Source organism: Xenia sp. Carnegie-2017, unplaced genomic scaffold, assembly GCF_021976095.1.
Source record: "Xenia sp. Carnegie-2017 unplaced genomic scaffold, XeniaSp_v1 HiC_scaffold_14, whole genome shotgun sequence".
In the NCBI taxonomy this organism is placed as follows: domain Eukaryota; kingdom Metazoa; phylum Cnidaria; class Anthozoa; order Malacalcyonacea; family Xeniidae; genus Xenia; species Xenia sp. Carnegie-2017.
Window position 1 is genome coordinate 2,804,450 of NW_025813447.1, and position 18,890 is coordinate 2,823,339.

General features: G+C 35.8%; 3 protein-coding genes across 3 annotated transcripts; 2 read left to right on the forward strand and 1 right to left on the reverse strand.

The window, feature by feature from the left end:
- Positions 1-826: 826 nt before the first annotated feature.
- Positions 827-3,032, forward strand: LOC124434416. The gene is made up of 3 exons (XM_046984310.1): positions 827-965; positions 1,887-2,246; positions 2,405-3,032. The coding sequence occupies exons 1-3, from the start codon at positions 908-910 to the stop codon at positions 2,683-2,685; spliced, it is 699 nt and encodes a 232-aa protein (XP_046840266.1). The 5' UTR covers positions 827-907; the 3' UTR covers positions 2,686-3,032.
- A 5,350-nt stretch (positions 3,033-8,382) lies between these two features.
- LOC124434366 lies at positions 8,383-10,689 on the forward strand. Its single transcript, XM_046984256.1, has 2 exons — positions 8,383-8,914; positions 9,514-10,689. Exons 1-2 carry the CDS (start codon positions 8,485-8,487, stop codon positions 10,179-10,181), a joined length of 1,098 nt encoding a protein of 365 aa, XP_046840212.1. The 5' UTR covers positions 8,383-8,484; the 3' UTR covers positions 10,182-10,689.
- Positions 10,690-17,170: 6,481 nt separating this feature from the next.
- Positions 17,171-18,606, reverse strand: LOC124434644 (zinc finger protein 862-like). The gene is made up of 2 exons (XM_046984534.1): positions 17,904-18,606; positions 17,171-17,331 (listed from the first exon to the last, which is right to left on the reverse strand). The coding sequence occupies exons 1-2, from the start codon at positions 18,600-18,602 to the stop codon at positions 17,251-17,253; spliced, it is 780 nt and encodes a 259-aa protein (XP_046840490.1). The 5' UTR covers positions 18,603-18,606; the 3' UTR covers positions 17,171-17,250.
- Between the last annotated feature and the right edge of the window lie 284 nt (positions 18,607-18,890).

Below are 18,890 nucleotides of genomic sequence, written 5' to 3' on the forward strand. Positions count from 1 at the left end.
AGATTACAATGAAGATCTAAGACTTGCTGATTCAGAAGAGTCTGGATTCAGTAAATTTGCTGCTCGGCGAAGTAAAGCTGTTGCCTTTCGATTTTTCGCTCCATTATCATCCCCCATACCAAAAAAATCGTTTCTTTTGTACAGAATACTAAAGTTGCTTCGAAGGACAAAGATCGTGATAGTTATTGCATAAAATTTTGCAACAGTATAATTTGATATTAACAATTTTTGGCGGTAAATAATTATAAATAAGTTGTAATGTGATCGAGTAAAATTTGATGTTTTGCGAGCACGAATAATGTTACGTCATCATAATGGAATGTTCAACAACAAAATGCGTTTTAACGGAAATTGTACAGGACAAAATCCGATTATGAAATTCCAGAATGGAATATGATCAAGACAAAATGCACATTGCATAGGACAAAATGCGCATTAGTAATTGAAAATATGGCTTTTAATTTTGGCGAAGATCACCTTCCATAGACGAAAAGTAGAAACCGTTTCTACTTTTCGTCGAGCGCTTGACGATTTAGTTGACGATTTTTATTTCCTACTGCGCATGTGGCGCACCGAATTTTTAAGACGATCGTCATAAAAATCGTCTTGTGGAGATCCACCTTAACACAGTCAAAAAAATCTTACACAACAATGGCAGCAAAACAGCTATCAACAAACCAACTACTTGAGCTTGGGGATGAAAACGCAAGTACGGACGCGACTGGTAAATGTGAGGAAAATAAAGAAGTCGGGAAGTTAGCTCGTTCTTTGGGCGACCAGTTGTTCTCGACTCCCGAAGTCAAACGACACCAAAATGAAAGAAAGGTCGAATCGAACAAGCTGGTTGTCACAATTTAGAGAAGCTATTGACGTGACTCTGGTATGGCTTGAACACAAAGGTCAAAATATGAAAGTGGATGCAAAAAAACGAGAGCAAATATTGAGAAGACTGTTTAATTTAACAAGTGGGTAGAATTTACACTTGTTCTTTTACATTGTAAGGAATGTAAACTAAACAATATTTTCATTACGTCCTTATATTATCGTACTACGTGTATATTTCAATTGTGTAGGCAATTAAGGCTTAGTTCAAACGGCGAACTTCTGATGTGCCGTGCGAAATTACTATTAAGTTCGGCAGAGCACGGCAAAATAGGAATTTGATTCAAACGTCGATTTTAATTCATATGATTCATATGACCTTTCGTTCCTTTACGCCAGCGTTTATACAACGCGCATGCTGAAATAAATAGCGGGATTTTCATTATGACGAAAACAAAAATAGCAGAAAGACAGATCATTTTTATGCGACATGTGCTAGAGGGTGCCAAAAATCGAAGGAGAATGCTTGATTCTTTTATTCAGTTATTGATTAATAGAAGAATCATAGCAATCAGAGCTGCGATCACCCTGATTCTGTGTTTATGCTCGCAAAACCCGCGTTCAACATCAATAACGCCCCGATCATGTCGGAGACTTGCTAGAATAAAGGATGGTGGAATCTTGTTTAGGTTAGCTATTCTGCAGTGAGATACAAGAAAACATTTAGAATATCTCGGGAAACGTTTCTGTTTATTCTTGCTCGCCTAAGACACGTACTCGGAAAGAAAAACATAGTTGAAGAGCCCATTCCTCCAGAGGTTCGACTAGCTGTTTGCTTGTATCGCCCTGGAAGAGGAACATATTATTATACAATTGCAGAATTGACAGGGCTTGGCAACTTTTTGAGCATCACATTCTGATTGGCTGAATGCAACGAGTGTGTGTCCAAAGATCTTTAATGTTTGGTGCAGTTTAACTAAGTAGATATAAGAATTTTAAACCCATGTTGTTGAACCATTTTGCATCTATTTCTCATGAGTACCTTTGCTCCATTAATTATTCAGAAATCGGGATTAACGCTCGAATCTTCGTGATAATGGAAATAGTTAGCGCATTTCTGACAAGCGATCAAGATCCGTTTCCAGGAAAGCGTCAATACATAGTGCAGTGTTTGGAAGATGTCAAAGACAACCAGAAATCCATTGAGAGTTTAGTCGCAGATGCGAGCAGGTTGCTTAAAGAAATGTTGGGTGGTGAAAGCGTCGATTTCCTAAAGGGCATGCAGTTTGACAACATCGTTAGGGAAGCAAAAACGAAGATTGATTTGTGTAGCCGGCGATTGAACGGAGCAGAAAAAGCTATTAATGAGCTTGCTGGTAAAATGAAAACCATTAAATGGAGTTTGCGTGGTATGCGTGGTGCAGGTTAGATTTAGCCTTGTAATTGTATTCATATTCATTGCATTAAAGCCTATTTAGAGTTCGCTCCTATATTAGTTATTTTGTCATTGTGCGAGCACACTTTAAGGCAGATAAAGTTCTATTCCAAAAGGGAAGCTCAATTATTCAAATTTCAAATACAGGTTTGGCGTTCACTACTTATTTTCTGTTCAAGCGATATCAGGAATCCAGTCATTCGTTATTGGACCTGTTGCAGTTTGGTGGGTTAACCCTGGTCGCATTTATCCGGTGTTTTAGGCAATTTCTGGACACAGAGAGCGTTTTCTACGAGTTTATTGCAAAACTCGAATCGCAACACTGCTTGTTGAAGGAGAAACTGGAAAATTTGCGCATAAGCTTGACGAGCGCTAAAGATTTTAGAGATGGACCATTGAAAAGTGTAGTATTTAGCAGTAAAATATAACAACCTATTTAATTTAAAAACTTTAAGCAAACTATTCAACTATGTATAGAGTTTGCCAACTACTCATTAAATATAAAACCAATTAAGGTCAGAATGGCTATAACTAAGAAGACTGATGGACAAATGAATGACAAGCTGATGAACAGCGTAGGCAATAATAGAAAAAGTTGCATACAATTTGTTTCATTTATTATACAGAGATCGGGAACAATGGAGAAAGTCAAATCATTTCTGACTGGCGACAAAAATCTGAGCTTTTTCTAAACATTTTTCAATGAAAGCACTTATAAGTTATTACATAATTGCTCAAACTTTCTAAAATGTTCCTTAATACACGTTAATATTTATATTGATAACATCAAAATACATGAGTCTTAAACAAAATTTGACCAGCAGATCTTTTGATCTATTGCCAGAACCGTAGCTATATCTGAGCTCCAGGATGAATCATATTTGAAATAAGAAAATCTATTCTTGAAATAGGCATTTGTCATGTTGTATCTGATCATTGATCAACAACAGCAAGTCGCAATGTTGATAACATTTTGTATAAATAACATTGTGAAACAACCACGAGGATTTTTGAATCTCATTGGCTCCATATTATAATAATTTGACCAATTGTGCTCATTAGTTTGTAAGAACTTTATATCGCAAGTGTAAACTTAGTTCTATCATGTCAATTACAATTGCATCAAGGTCAAGCCAGGTTAACTCAAGTAAATATTGATGGGTGATTACCTATTACTTGTCACGAAGCCACCTGACACAAGGAAAAACATGAATTAAGTAATTGAATTCTGCAAAGTTCTCCCTCGGCACCACTACGACTTCAATCAATTGGAAAATGACGGTTTATTCGATTTTCCAGCTTTCTGCCTGAACTGTGAAAACCGGCTTTAAAATACAACCGAAGAAACTGAAAAAACGGTAAAGAGAAAGATGAAAGAATGTGAGAAAGCACAAATTTGGCTTTTTCCCAAAACACGGGAGTTCTCGAAATATTTCCATTTGAAGAAATAGAAAAGCCAGAGCAAAAAGCAAGGAGAAACCCATGTAACAAAGGGAAACTTTGATTGAGTATCTTTCATTTCATTTCTATGGCAGTCAGACAAATATTAAACCAAGACGAGCGACAACTGCTTGAAGTTGGCGATGAAAACGCATATTTGGAAGCGACTATCAACCCGGAGCATGCCTGTCTGAGTGTTGGTTATTAAAGTTGAATGAAGTGTCGTGGGGGATAGCAATATGCTAATGCCGTCGCGTTTTTCAAAATACAGCACGTTTGTAGCCCTCTTGCAGCAAACAAGGAAAAAAGCTAAACTTGCAACCTTGTTGTGGCAACGTGAAATGGCAACGCTCGTGATGACAAGCCAAATTGTGCATGTGCATACATCTTAACCTAAGATCAGGCAAGATGGATGTCCTTATTTCAAGGCACAAAGAGTGTTTTCTACGAGTCTATTGCAAAACTCGAATCGCAACACTGTTTGTTGAAGGAGAAACTGGAAGATTTGCGCATAAGCTTGACGAGCACTAAAGATTTTAGAGATGGACCATTCAAAAACAGGGGGTCATCCGGGTTTTAATGTTCCTGTAGCCTACAATTTACAATATTGAGTAATGTTACTTAAGCCACGAAGTGTTAATACTAGAGAGAATGGTCTTGTCTCTGAGAGAAATGGAAGATCGACCTGGAAAGAAATGTATATAGTACTTTAGCTAAAATGGTGTATAATTATTTGCCATCGTACTTCTCTGTGGTTTTTCACCCTCTGTTTTCAAACATCGAACCGTGATAAACCTACACAGCTGTGTTATTTTACGCATTAAAATAAGCAAAAACATAGCTTTGTGTAAACTTTAAGTTTGCTTAAATTTGTAATGTAATTTTCACTAAGATTTTCGAACTCTAAATAATTGCATGATTTATTATCTCAAATAACGTTTCGTGAAAATATTTCAGTTAAAAGTGTGTATAAAAGTGGATTACTAGTTTGTTATATGCATGATTTGTAAAATATAAAATGCAATTTTATGATATTGTAATATTTTATTGTAATTTGTGGTATAAAAAGTCGAAGATCTATTCAACAACGTTTGATTAGCACATCTTTTCTTCCAAAGCCTTAAGTTGTCATTGAAATGAGAAAACCTATTCTTGTCATTGTCATCATGTTATTTTATAGCTGGCGAAAAACAACATTGGCAATAATACGTGCACATATAATTGTAAAACAATACAAAAACGAGGATTAGTTGAATCTCATTGGCTCCATGTTGTCACTATTGGACAAATCTTGCTCATTTATATTTGCTATTTTTTTGTTACAAGTACAAAATGTTGCTATATATGTTGCCGAGGTTTTGCTTCAAAAAGGGAAGTTCCCTCAATTTTTTATTTAGTTAGGAATTTCCCTAAATATGATGAGCTGTAACAATGCGAGAAACAGCACATGAAGTTTGGAAATGGAATTAAATTTATTCAAAACAAAAAAAAAAGTTGTTATTATACTGCTTTCAGGATATCTTCGTCATGGTTGCATTTGCTATAGAATTTTGTTTCTTTAACAGAAGCAAAACGCCATTTTTATTATGAACATAAGAGTCTTGTAAAGCAGTTGACTTAACCACGAAGTGGATTATGGAATAAATAAAGTTGATCAAAAAATGTAATGTCAAGCATAATAATGTCATGAAAATGTTTGAGAAAAGAATAATTAAGATTCATTGAATTAGTAACTCACAATTTTTTCATGCATTACTAAAAATTCAGCCGAGTCTGGGCCCTTTTGATATGTGGTATTAAAAATGTAATTATCTGCATGTTCTCTACCCCATATTTCTGAGAATAACATTGGCAATTTGACCAATACAGTACATTGTGAAAAAAAAGGGATTAGAAGAAAAACGTTCTTCTTTTGATGTTTAAAAATTGAAAACGGATGATTCTGTCGCATTGCTGCAGCTGCATCGGCATTTCCTTTTAATGTAAAACGACATATGATGATGATGCTATAAATGATGAAATACAATTGGTCACCACATGAAATTCCCACAAGAATAACAAAACATTATTCGTGACCACCTGGACTATCTATACAATCTTTCCTGCCAATAAGAAGGTCATCATATAAATAGTTATTTCACGAACGGAGCTGAGAACCGCTCGGAGAACGAAATGAAAGCATTCAAAACGCAATCTGAAAACGCTGTCATCGTATCGCTTCTTTAAAATTTCTCATTTTGGTTGACATATCACTTTCAAAGCAATTTTGAAATTGTTGTACTTGGTTCCTAAGTAGATAAATATAGTTATGGCAAAAGCTCCAGATAATAGCCAAAGTCCGATGAAAACAAGTCAACTACCTCTAGGAGAAAATGAAGCGCCCGTCGCTACCGCAAACAAAAATATAATTTTAGAAATAGCAAGAGCTGTACGGTCGATAGGCGATCTTGAAGTCGACAAACAAAGTCAACAGGAAATCAAGGAAAGAATACAAAACGTAGAATTGACAACACGTCAGCGCTTTACAAATTGTTGGAAGAAAGTCGTCCGAGCTGTCTGCTGTGTTCTGGAAGTGTTAGAGGAACCATCGCATTTGTTAAATGGTAGCCATGCTAGCAGCAAAGATTCAACCGATAAAACCGATGGCAGTGCGTCAAGTATGCAAGATACATACTAGGTAGGCAGCTAAATAGATATGAGCGTTTAATTTTTATTTACACATCAACAAGAAGTTGTATTACGAAAGAGGAAAGATTGTTATTGTCAAGACGTGTTGGTCTTCTGCATTTACACAGTTAACATAGTTTTATGTTATAGGCCCACGAATCACAAACCGGAAAACATGGGCTGTTTCAACATTATTAGCAGTTATATGTATTTTGTTATAGTTCTCGGCTCCCAAACATTGAACATCCATTTGCTAATGACCTTAGCGGAGAACTTAGATGTACCTGGAAATCTGAATAGTGTAAAAAGCGAGCCTGCTGAAGAATGCCTTCGCGAGGTGGAGGAAAAATTTTTTCCAACATTAGATCTTATAAACGAGGCGTCCGACCTGTTAAAGGAAATAGCAAAAGATTCCAAAAATTCTGAAGATCTCAAACCTAAAAAAATCAACAAATTTAACTCCCATGTTGCTCGTGCTCAATTGGAGATTCTGCTTTGTCGTGATTTTCTCGATAAGGCAAAAACTGTCATTGACGAATTGATGGAAAAAGTTAACATAGTGAAATATGTGTCACGTGGCGTGCGTTTACTGGGATGTGGAGTCACGTGGTACTCTTTACATCGTACTTTATCATCCACATCTAAGCCTGAAGATCTTGGAAGCTACGTTGTCCCTAGTGCTGCAGTGAAGAGGTTAGGCTTTCCTTTGCCGCTCAACACAGGCTACGCAATTTCTGGTTACTTTTGGTTGTCATACTTGCGTCCTAGACGTGCGTATGAGCTCCGTGAAAATCTCGAAAAAATGAAGGAAAAACATAAACGTTTGGAGATGCAGTTAAACTACTTAGATCGACGACTGAAGTTGTTGCAGAAGGATTATCCTCCTAGTCAGGGCAGCGTTTAGCATATTCAAATACTCACTAAACAGTTAATATTTTAATATAGTGAATCACAGAATAGAACTAAAACGACACCTCAGCAAGAATTTTTTACTGAACTATAGTTTACATTGTGTAGGTTTAATGAAACATGTATCGTATCGCAATTACTTAAAGTAGTTTATTTTAAATGTTGTACATATAATTAGTTTTGGCACTACTTGCATTCGGCGTAGCATTCGTTTGGGAATACAGTTTCAACTTTTGTCAGATTTCATAGTAAATACACAATTTTGATGTAACTTCGGTCAAAAATTTAAATATATAGAGTGCACTCTACCAGCTTGTGCATTTATGGGGACATCACAAGGCTTCTTAAAAAATGCAGCAAATAAAAACTTATCGCACCAGCAGCACCTATGTTCGTGATGATCAGTAATGGATGAATGTCCATGATATTCATGCTACCGTCGTGCAATTCCATAAAAATACTAGTGAAATCAACGCTCATTGAAGCTGCGTCACGAATGAGACGAAAGAGTCGGAGGAGTTGAAAAGTTGTAAAATAAGCTGTGTGCAAATTTATTGGTTTACTAATATTACTTGATAACAAAGGCAACGATAGCGCCTGTTTTGGTATTTGGCACAATAGAGATAGGTTATTGCCTCGTCTGAAAGGTCTGTTTGGCATACAATCGGTGAGCGCAAAGCAGTCTGGTCATATCTTATTGTTTCACCACAAAGACTCGCTTGCTCGTTGCTTGGTAACATATGCTAGGCAAGAGACAAATTATGACTACAAATGTAAGGATGCCAATTAAATGCTTGACAGTCCCAATTTTTCTTCCAATGCCTGAATTACTGCAAAGTCGGACCAAAAAAAACTTTGACAACATTAATTAGACGTAGTTATACAGCATATAGTAAAATAATTATGAGTATTAGCCGATTATCTCATTGGCTTAATGCCATTATCATTTGAGCAACCGTTGTTCGTTCTTGTTGACTAGTTTGCAAAATATCATGCAGTTTAAACATTGTGCCGTTACCTAGCAGCGCAAGGCAAGGTTTCTCTCTTGTTTTTTTTTTGGGACTTTCCCTACAAGTTGCTACAGGAAATAAAATGAAACGAAGATTTGACAACGCTGTTATCATGTTACACCTGTGCGATATAGGATATTGGTTGAGACTTTGAGAGAGCATTATCGAAGTGGTTCGCAAGGCTAGCAAACGAATACAGGTATGGCAAGATCCCCAATAAGATCTAAAGCATTAGACATTAGTCAACATCCAAAGGGACCAAGTCGATTACCTTTGGGGAAGAATGAAGGGCCTGTTGCTGTCGCAAACAGAAAACAAATTTTAGAAATCGCAAGACTTGTACAGTCGATGGGCGATTTTGAAATCGATGAACAAAAACAACAGGAAATCAAGAAAACGAAAGACAACGTGAAATTGACAAAACATCAGCGCCTAACAAATTGTTGGAATAAAGTTGTGAAAACTGTCTGCTTGGTTGTGGACTGGTTGGAGCAACCATCGCATCAAAAGCATGCAACCGACCAAACCGATAGCATTGACTCAACAATGCGAGACACCGCGTCAAGTACACCAGATACTACCAATAAATCAGAGGACGAGATGGTGTTAAGAGGCTTGTACCATATCATAGGTAAGTATTAGTATTTTCTACTTGATAAACGGTTCCTTTTGTTTTTGTCAATATATCTATAAGAGTTTGTATTTTTGGCAAGGATAGCTAAATAACAAAAAGCTGTGTTTGCTGCCGCCTATGAAATACATTAGAGAGATTTTATGAAAGGGGTAAGATAACAGGCTGGATCCGCCACTGCTTGAAAACTTTCATGTATTTCGTACGCAAAGTGAACGGTAAACAAACAATAAAATAGCATAAATATATCGTACATAAAATTTAAAATAGTGGAGATTTTTCAGTCTAAAGAATCCTATGCTCTCGCAAAATCAGTTTTACCGATTAGTTGATATCATTATTGACAAATGGAGCCGTAGCTGTTTCGCAAACGTCGGTGTTTTTCACAATTAAAGGCTCGTTCTGTTGTTTATAGCTAAACAAAAATTTTGACGAAGCGACAACGACAACAAACTTACTCCCGCAGTTCCCTTACACGGTCAAACTTCTTACTCGTCGCAGTCGTACTCTTGCTAAAGCTCTTTATTACTAAATACAGAGCGGAAGACGTGGCACTTTCAAATCTATTAATTGTTCAATATGTTTATATTTGGTTATAGTTCTTGGCTCCCAAACTTTGACCATTAAGTTGCTAGAAGTCATATCGGATAACTTAGATATTCCGGGAAATCTGTATAGCGCGAAACGCGAATATGCTGAAGAATGTCTTCGCTTGGTGGAGGAAAAATACTATCCAACTTTGGATGTTATTGAAAAGGCGTCCGACCTTTTGGTGGAACTAACAAGAGATTTCGAACCTCACAAAGTTGACATATTTAACTCATACGTTGGTCGTGCTCAATTGGAGATACAGCTTTGTCGTGATTTTCTCGATGAGGCAAAAACTGCCATTGACGAATTGATGGAAAAAGTTAGCATAGTGAAATATGTGTCACGTGGCGTGCGTTTACTAGGATGGGGAGTCACGTGTTACTCTTTGTATCGTATTACATCATCCACATCTAAACTCGAGGATCTTGCAAACTACGTTGTCCCTTTGAGGAGTGCTGCAGTAAAGAAATTAATCCTTCGGTTGCCTCTTCTGGCAGGCTACGCGATTTCTGGCTACTTGTGGTTGTCTAGTTTCCGCCCAAAACGTGCTTACGAGCTCCGAGAAAATCTTGAAAAGATGCAATACAAGCATAGTTTTTTTATGATGCAGTTAAAGTACTTAGACAGACGACTGGAATTGTTGCAGAATGATTTTTCTCGTCGGGATAGCGTTTAGCACATTTAATAAATACTTTATGAATACTTTCGAGTAAATTGAAAACGAGCTAACTGACAACGTGTAGTTAGAAATCCCACCTCACTGAGATATTGCTAGTCAATTCGTGTAACTGTACAAGCATTCAATATGAATAATATTTGAAACTGATGATGAAACAGGTGTGAAATTTCTGAAAACTGAATCAAAATGAAGATCCAAAGTGAAGTTCTGTAAAGGGTTGAGTTTTGATAAGTTGAGTTTAGGCTAATTCTCACATAGTCGTCCGGGTTGTTTGAATCGTCTCAACTAATTTTTCATTCATCTGAATAGAACTCCGTCCTATCGGCTTGCGTTCTAGAGATGACTCAGACATGACTCGGAGTCTCGGACGATATATCAAAACCCTTGGACATATCAACATTGTAGAGTTTTTAATTTGTAATTTGCATTACTGCATGAAGGTAATATCGTTTATCTGAGTTTAACTGTCACACCTGACGATAGAGAATACAATTGATATACACGACTTAGCAGGGAAATGTCTAAACAACGAATTACTACCAAAGCGCAATATTTTCTTTTAGAGCTTCGTGGTTTAACCAATTTTCAGTAGCAAAACAATCACTGTTTCTTTTAGAATTCAAGATAAAATTTGGAATCAGTACTGAGAAGACAGAACGCAACGCAAATATCATTATGAAATATTGTAACTTTCATTTTTTTCTTGTTATGTCATGATTGAATGCGCAACGATTGACAGCAGCTGGAATGCATATTATCGATTCACCACTTTTACGGCAGCGTGCACGTGTACTTATGACGTCATGTCACATGTACGTGTACTTATGACGACAATAATGTAAGACAAAACAATTTTATATGCAAAATTTTCAAAAAATTAAGTGTGTCAAGATGGCGCATTTGGCTATGTCAATACTTCCCATACCACGAATGTGCGTTCAAATCCCATCAAGGCTCACGTGCAGGTTGAAGGTTGCGGGTGCGGGTTGATGCAACAGATAGACCGTAATACTTAGTAAATATAATTGTAATAATAAAAATTGCAAAAATTAAAAAAAATTGTAATATATATATGAAATACTCAGTCAGAATAAAAGTCAGAAAAAATTTAAATCAGAAAGAAAAAATTTAAATCAGAAAGAAAAAATTTAAGTCAGAAAGAAAATATTTAAATCAGAAAGAAAAAATTTAAAGTAGTACTTAGTAAATATGATTGTAATAATAAAAATTGTAAAAATTAAAAAAAATAGTAATATATATATGAAATACTCAGTCAGAATAAAAGTCAGAAAAAATTGAAAGCAGAAAGAAAAAATTGAAATCAGAAAGAAAAAATTTATATCAGAAAGAAAAAATTTATATCAGAAAGAAAAAATTTAAATCAGAAAGAAAAAACTGAAATCAGAAAGAAAAAACTGAAATCAGAAAGAAAAAATGACTTTAATACACATTTAAACACATACCTATAAATATCAAAGCCTGACCGAATCAAAATCATTCGCAAGTACACTTGAACAGTAGAATGAAAATGACGTATCTTAAAAATTGTTGGGAAAAAATTATTCACATCTTTGCTTATGTTTGGGATTGCTTGGAAAAACCCAAACACACATCAAATAAATCATTGAAGCAAATTGGTATAATGGAAAATATGCCGAATCTGAAAATTGTGGAAGACACGTTTGACTTCCCAGAGACTCTCCATAGACCAAAATTCGAACATATTGAAGAGTGCTTTCGTATGATTGAGGTGAAATATGAAAGGACTTCAGAGCTTATTGAAAAAGAGGAAATAAAACATTGCGAAAACACAATAATGCTGTATGGTCGTGCTCAACTGGAAATTAATCTTTGTAATGACTATCTATCACAGGCAAAAATCATCATTGACGAACTGGAGGGAATTGCTGGCACAATAAAATTTGTCACACGAAGCATTCGTTTACTTGGATGGGGGATAGCTTGCTATGTTATATTTCGGATGACATCCTCTGAAGGCAAACCAGTGGATCTTGAAAGTTTTGTACCTTCTTTAGTATTTTCTATAATGAAGCAGCTCGCATTCCCATACTCGTTCGTGGTAGGTTGCATATCTTCCTGCTACATGTGTTTGGCACGTCCCTTTCCCAGTGGAGCTTATAATTTGCGAATAAATCTTGAGAAATATAAATTGAAGTATGGAATTTTATCAATCAAATTGAACAACTTACAACAACGATTACGGTGTTGTTCTAGAGAGAACTAAGTCTAATGACACGACAGCGTTCACCGACCTTGTTTCTTATAATTCTTTGATTCTTTTGGTGTTTTAGTGTTGTAGAGGTATATCAAGACAGACTTAAAATAATATTTACATTCTAATTCAGTAATCGTATTGACAGTATTTGCCGAAGTATTTAATTCATCAATGTTGCACACATGTATTTTATGTATAGCACTTATATATAAAGCTGTGCATATATATCTATTCAAAAATTATGTTACATTAGTTTATAAGAAGTTAATAAAATTGCTATTATTATTTTGTATTTTTATTTGTGAAAAATCTGCAAATAGCTTTAGATATATAGAAGCTATCAAACACGCTTTAACCAGCAATCAAGTACTTTTTATAACACTGCAGTACAACTAAATAGTAGGTAATTAGCATTTTGAAATTGTTGAAATAAGAGCGACCAAACGGAAGCTGTATAGGTTTCATGCTAGACTACTATCATAGCTTTTATCATAAGGTACAAGTGTAGAAAAAAAGCAATACAGCATATATTATTTCAAGAAAATGGCTTTTTTAAACTTTTATAAAAATTTGATTTACTGAATGGGCAATCTACTTGCAACATACAAAGAGAATTGATGGTAAATAGTGAAAACATAATACTTTGCTGAGCTCACCATACACAATGCCTTTGACTACATTTTTCTCCTCGGACCACTCTCTTATAGTATTCAAGCTGTGGGAGTTATGCTGCTACTCGACGTTTCTTCATGCATTTTGTTATTGTCAACTTTAAAACGCTCAACGATAGGTTTATGGGATGGGCAAGAAGGTAAAACAACCCGCCAGAGGGAAGCTTCATAGAGTACAACTATAGTATGAAGCCTTTTTCATCAGCGATCTATATTTCTAATCTTTACTCGTGCTCACCTCCATCGTGCCACTCGACACCCCTGCCATGTTTATTTTTTCAGCGAGCTTATAAATATAGCTTGTGCCGCCATTATAATTTATAAATTGCATTCTATACAAATTGATCCCCACTTTAGCCTGCCTTAGGTCGTTGATCAAGAAACCTTCTCGCCTTCGTAGTAGACAATTCAATATGAGCTTGTTGCTCTTTGACATGTTCCACACACTCCATTATGTACTTACGTTGGGCTGGAAACGAATCTAAAAGTTCAAAAAACTCATTATCCTACCCCGACTGCTATAAAGATAAGCTCTGGTGCTAGAGCTTGGTCAGTTCTTTTTGACTGGTTGAGTATTTGCATTTTTCAGAAGATGATGAACAAATAGTCACATCACAAATAATGGTGAAAATAGGCTCAACGTCTATATGGATTTTAACTGTAAGGGAAATACAAAGAGCAGACTTTCCAAGGAATGTTTAATTTTTTGTAAGCAACTTAGCATGCATGTAACTCGATGGTCTAGTCAGCAAATATAAAATACTTAAAAATTGCAAATGATGATGTTCATACAAAGTTAATTTATTGTTTATTTTTGTCGACTCATGTTACGTTATCAGCGAGTACAATATCCACGAATGAGATTTAATGAAAATTAAAAATCCTAACGCAACAAACGAATTGAAAAAACAACACAAATTTAAGAAGCTTTGTTTGAATACATTCATTTTACTCTTATGGCAACCATACAGAAATATCAAACAATTGGAGCACAAATTGTGAACACAGAACTGGAGTAAATATTGAGAGGACAGTTAATTTAACAGGTGTAAATTTATCAGTAAAATAAAACAACCTATTTAGTTTAAAAACTTTAAGCAAACTATTCAACTATGTATAGAGTTTGCCAACTACTCATTAAATATAAAACCAATTAAGGTCAGAATGGCTAAAACTAAGAAGACTGATGGACTAATCATGACAAGCTGATGAAGAGCGTAGGCAATAATAGAAAAAGTTGCATAAAATTTGTTTCATTTATTATCCAGAGATCGGGAAAAATGGAAAAAGTCAAATCATTTCTGACTGGCGACAAAAATCGGAGCTTTTTCTAAACATTTTTCAGTGAAAGCATTTATAAATAATTACATAATTGCTCAGACTTTGTAAAATGTTGCTTTGCTGTTTTACAATATGTTAACGTTAATATTCACGATAACATCAAAATACAAGAGTCTTAAACAAAATTTGACCAGCAGATCTTTTGATCTATTGCCAGAACCGTAGCTATATCTAAGCTCCAGGATGAATCGTATTTGAAATATGAAAATCTATTCTTGAAATAGGCATTTGTCATGTTGTATCTGATCATTGATCAACAACAGCAAGTCGCAACGTTGATAATATTTTGTATAAATAACATTGTGAAATAATCACGAGCATTTTTTTAATCTCATCGGCTCCATAATATAATAGTTTGACCAAAGTTTGTAAGAACTTTATATCGCAATTGTAAACTTACTTCTATCATGCCAATTACAATTGCATCAAGGTCAAGCCAGGTTAACTCAAGTAAATAATGATGGGTGATTACATAGTACTTGTCATCGAAGCCACCTGACACCAGGGAAAACATGAATTAAGTTATTGAATTCTGCAAAGTTTTCCCTCGTCACCACTATGATTTCAATCAATTGGAAAATGACGGTTTATTCGATTTTCTAACTTTCTGCCTGAACTGTGAAAACCGGCTTCAAAATACAACCGAAAAACTGAAAAAAACGGTAAAGAGAAAGATGATAGAATTTGAGAAAGCACAACTTTGGCTTTTTCCCAAAACACGGAGAGTTCCCGAAATATTTGCATTTGAAGAAATAGAAAAGCTAGGGCAAAAAGCTAGGGGAAGCCCATATAGCAAAGGGAATTTCCCAGGACTTCTCCAAGATAATTCATTTTTAACTTGCATGTGACAACATTCCTTAATCATGCTGTAAGTTGTACAAAAGTTAAAGAGAAAAAATAAATAGATTACTAATAACATTATACATATAAGGTCAATTGACTTATTATTTTCGTGTTTCCGATTGTGTCGAATCACGTTATATAAAATCCACAAACAGAAGCGCTTTAATATCATAACACTAACAATACCAATATAACGAGATAAGAAACTTTGATTGAGTATATTTTATTTCATTTTTATGGCAGCCAGACAAATATTAAACCAAGACGAGCGACAAATTTTTGAAGTTGGCGATGTGAAACCCGAAGTTGAACGCTGCCAAAATGAAAGGTAAAGATCAAGCCAAACCAGTTGGTCGTCAAAATTTATAAAAGTTATAGATACGACTTTGAAATTGCTGGAGAACACAGGCCAAAGAGCGAACTTGGACGCAAAAAAACTGGAACAGATTTTGAGAGAACTGTATAAACTAAGTTTAAGTTTATTCATGCGCACAACATGATACCGCTGCTTGATGATGAGGAGATATGCACACGCCACAGCCGAACCGCGATTAGGAAATTCCATCACAACAGAGGGAGCTTCCAAATAAGGAACACGAGAATTTGAGCAGAAATATGAAACTCCCAAAGAAAAGCAACTTGGGGAAACCCCTCAAAACTAAGGGAATTTCCCCTAAATAATGATTTTAAAACTGACTTGATTGGGTTTTGAGTAAATGCCAACAGTGTTGCCAGATCATGAAGAGAGCAAAAAGTTCACAGATTTGTAAACTTTTTGCTCTCTTCATGAACTTTTCATGAACATTAAAAGTTTGTGAACTTTTGGTGAACTTTTGTAAATATTATGCATTTTTGTATTTTCATCATTTTCATAAAGAATGTATATATATAAATCATAGTTTGATGAAAAAAAAATCTTCATAGCTCGACAGTTCTTTCAAAACAACGACGATTTTAAGATAATCCAGTGTTTTCAGAAGACTTCCGAGAGTTTCCGAAAATTTCCGAGTTAATCCGTTAACTTCCGATCTTAAAAATTAGATGTAGTATGAACTTTTTGCCATTTTCGCAATCAGTGAGCTTTAACGATAATCAAAAAAGTATAAGTGTTTCTCTTTATAGATATAAGGAACAGAATATCAAATCATCCGATTTGTACAAGTCCTACAGCAACAAATCCCAAAGTTCCTGCACAATAGACCAAAGTATGTTGTTTCTCATATTATTCAACGGATGGAATCTGACATTCCAAGTAAAAACATCAAGATGGAAACGACAAAACATTTCACTGTCACAAGCTCATCATCCACATATCAAGTTTTTCTGGGATCAAACGACCAAATGACTTCCTGCCAATGTCTTGATTACAGGAGTCGGAAGATACCTTGTAAACACATCTGTGCTGTTGTTCAACAACCAAATGTTGGGTAGGAATCAATTGGAGTGAAGTTTTCCAATCATCCCCTATTTACTTAAGATCCCCATATAATTCAACCAAAAGCCAATATAAGCCCAACTCAGACTGATATCAAACACAAGTCACTGCCAGGAAACTTTGCGCAATGTCCTAATTATGAAAAAGCTTATTCTTCTGACTGTTTTCTTACCACAACAGATTATTGCTCCAACTCAATCCAAAATGTTAGAAATAAGTGTGTTCAAAAAGTCAAACAAATTCAGGATGAGCTTTACATTTTGGATGATGAGAAAGTTTTGGACAAAACCCTGGACATGGTACAAGAGGTAATACAATACACCAGAAAAAATCATCCTGAGGAACAGGGTGCGAATTAGTTGAGAAAAAACGATGTGCAAATTTTTTTGACAAAAATTTTTCTCCAGAGGCATAATCAAATGATATTAAATTAATTATTATACTGTACTATATACTAAATTAATATTTTTAGAACGTAATATTTTTATAACATTTTATCAACGTATACATATTTACAAGTTATCATGTTATAGTACACGATTAGTCACTTTCTGACGAGTCTTGGTCCGAAAAATAAGCATGTTTGCTGCAGCTTGATGCGTCTAACGTATCGACTTTCTTCTTTCGCTTCTCTGGGTAAGCGTGGCCTCCATATCCAATCCTTCGTTTCTTTTGTTCATACCACCGCTCTATTGAGGGAGCTGGATCATAATCTTCCACTGATGGACCCTCCTCACTAATTCGTAACAGACTGTCCAATCTTTCTCTTGACATTCTGTTACGTAGGTGTGGCTTCATTCTGGCCATTGTTGAGAACATTCGCTCAACCACAGCATTAGAGATGGGCGTAATTAATAACAGTTCCACAATGTTAAGAACGTTTGAAAACTTTTCTTTACTAACTTTTGAAGAGAGAATGGCAGCCGAAACATCTAAGTATGGTATAGCTCTGCCATACGTCTCTGAAATCAACAACTTAAGCCCACTCCATTCTGTCAGCATTGTATCGTGCGACACATCGCATCCGTTATGCTTCAAAAGCTGAATGAAGTGTTCGACAAGTAGCGTAACCGATTCGCCTCCATAGCTCACCAAATTAACTTTCTCACCTGGCCAGGACTGGGTGTCTATAATTGGACAAAGGTGTTTGTAAACTGGTGTCTCTTGAAGATCACTAAAGCGATTGCCCAAACAGAGACAGTTTCTCCATACACTTCAGCTAGTTTTTTCAGCTCTCTCAGTTTCTTGGGTGACTTCTGGTACAGAGAAAACAGTTGACGCAATATTTCATCTACTTGTGCAAAAAACGTAGCATTGAATGCGTCGGCAGCAGCTAATTCTAGACGGTGATTGAAGCAGTGGACTACAGTGAGCCAAGGAGCGACTTCTTTTAGACGAGCTGCTAAACCAGTATTTCTCCCCATATTAACACTTGCCCCATCTAGACCAGTTGCAGCTAGTTTTGATTCAAAGTTTGTAATGCCAAAACGGGCAAAAGCTTCGTTCATAGCTTCCTTCAGCCCTGCAGCATCATCGTTTTCAACTGTTTCAACCGACATCAATTTGCAAGTACTACGACCGTTCTTATTCACATATAACACGTAAAATAATTCTTGTGATTTTACACAGGTATCGGTGCTGCAATCGCATAAAACTGACAAATATCTAGCATCCTTTAAATCTTCATCAAGATTTCCTTTCATGACCCCAGAAATGTGATCTGACAACTCAGCGGCTGATCGGTCTGTTCGATACGATTTACCTAGATCAACGCCGCACTTCTCCAGGAGCTCGCAAATGGGGATATACTTTTTGAAAGGCAACTCTTCTTTACACTCAGTGTAAGTGGCATTAAAGAGATATTCCATCCTTTCGCGATCGGCAACTGCCATTTTGTTGAGTCCTTGCCCAATGGGAGTTTCGTTCAACATATTTCTCATGCAAAGTTTCTTTCAAATTTAGCTTAACTGCCATCTTATGTTGATCAGAATTCATATGATTTACCACTGTGTTTTTCTTTACAACAGCTGATCCTGTTATAATGTGCGAGAGAAATTTTTTGCGCTTGTTATTCTGTCCTCTTTGTTTGTACACACTTTACAGCGCAGTGAATTCCCCACTTGGCCATCATTCTCGTATTCAAGCCAGTCGGCATTTAATGTTTCTATCCATTTTTTTAC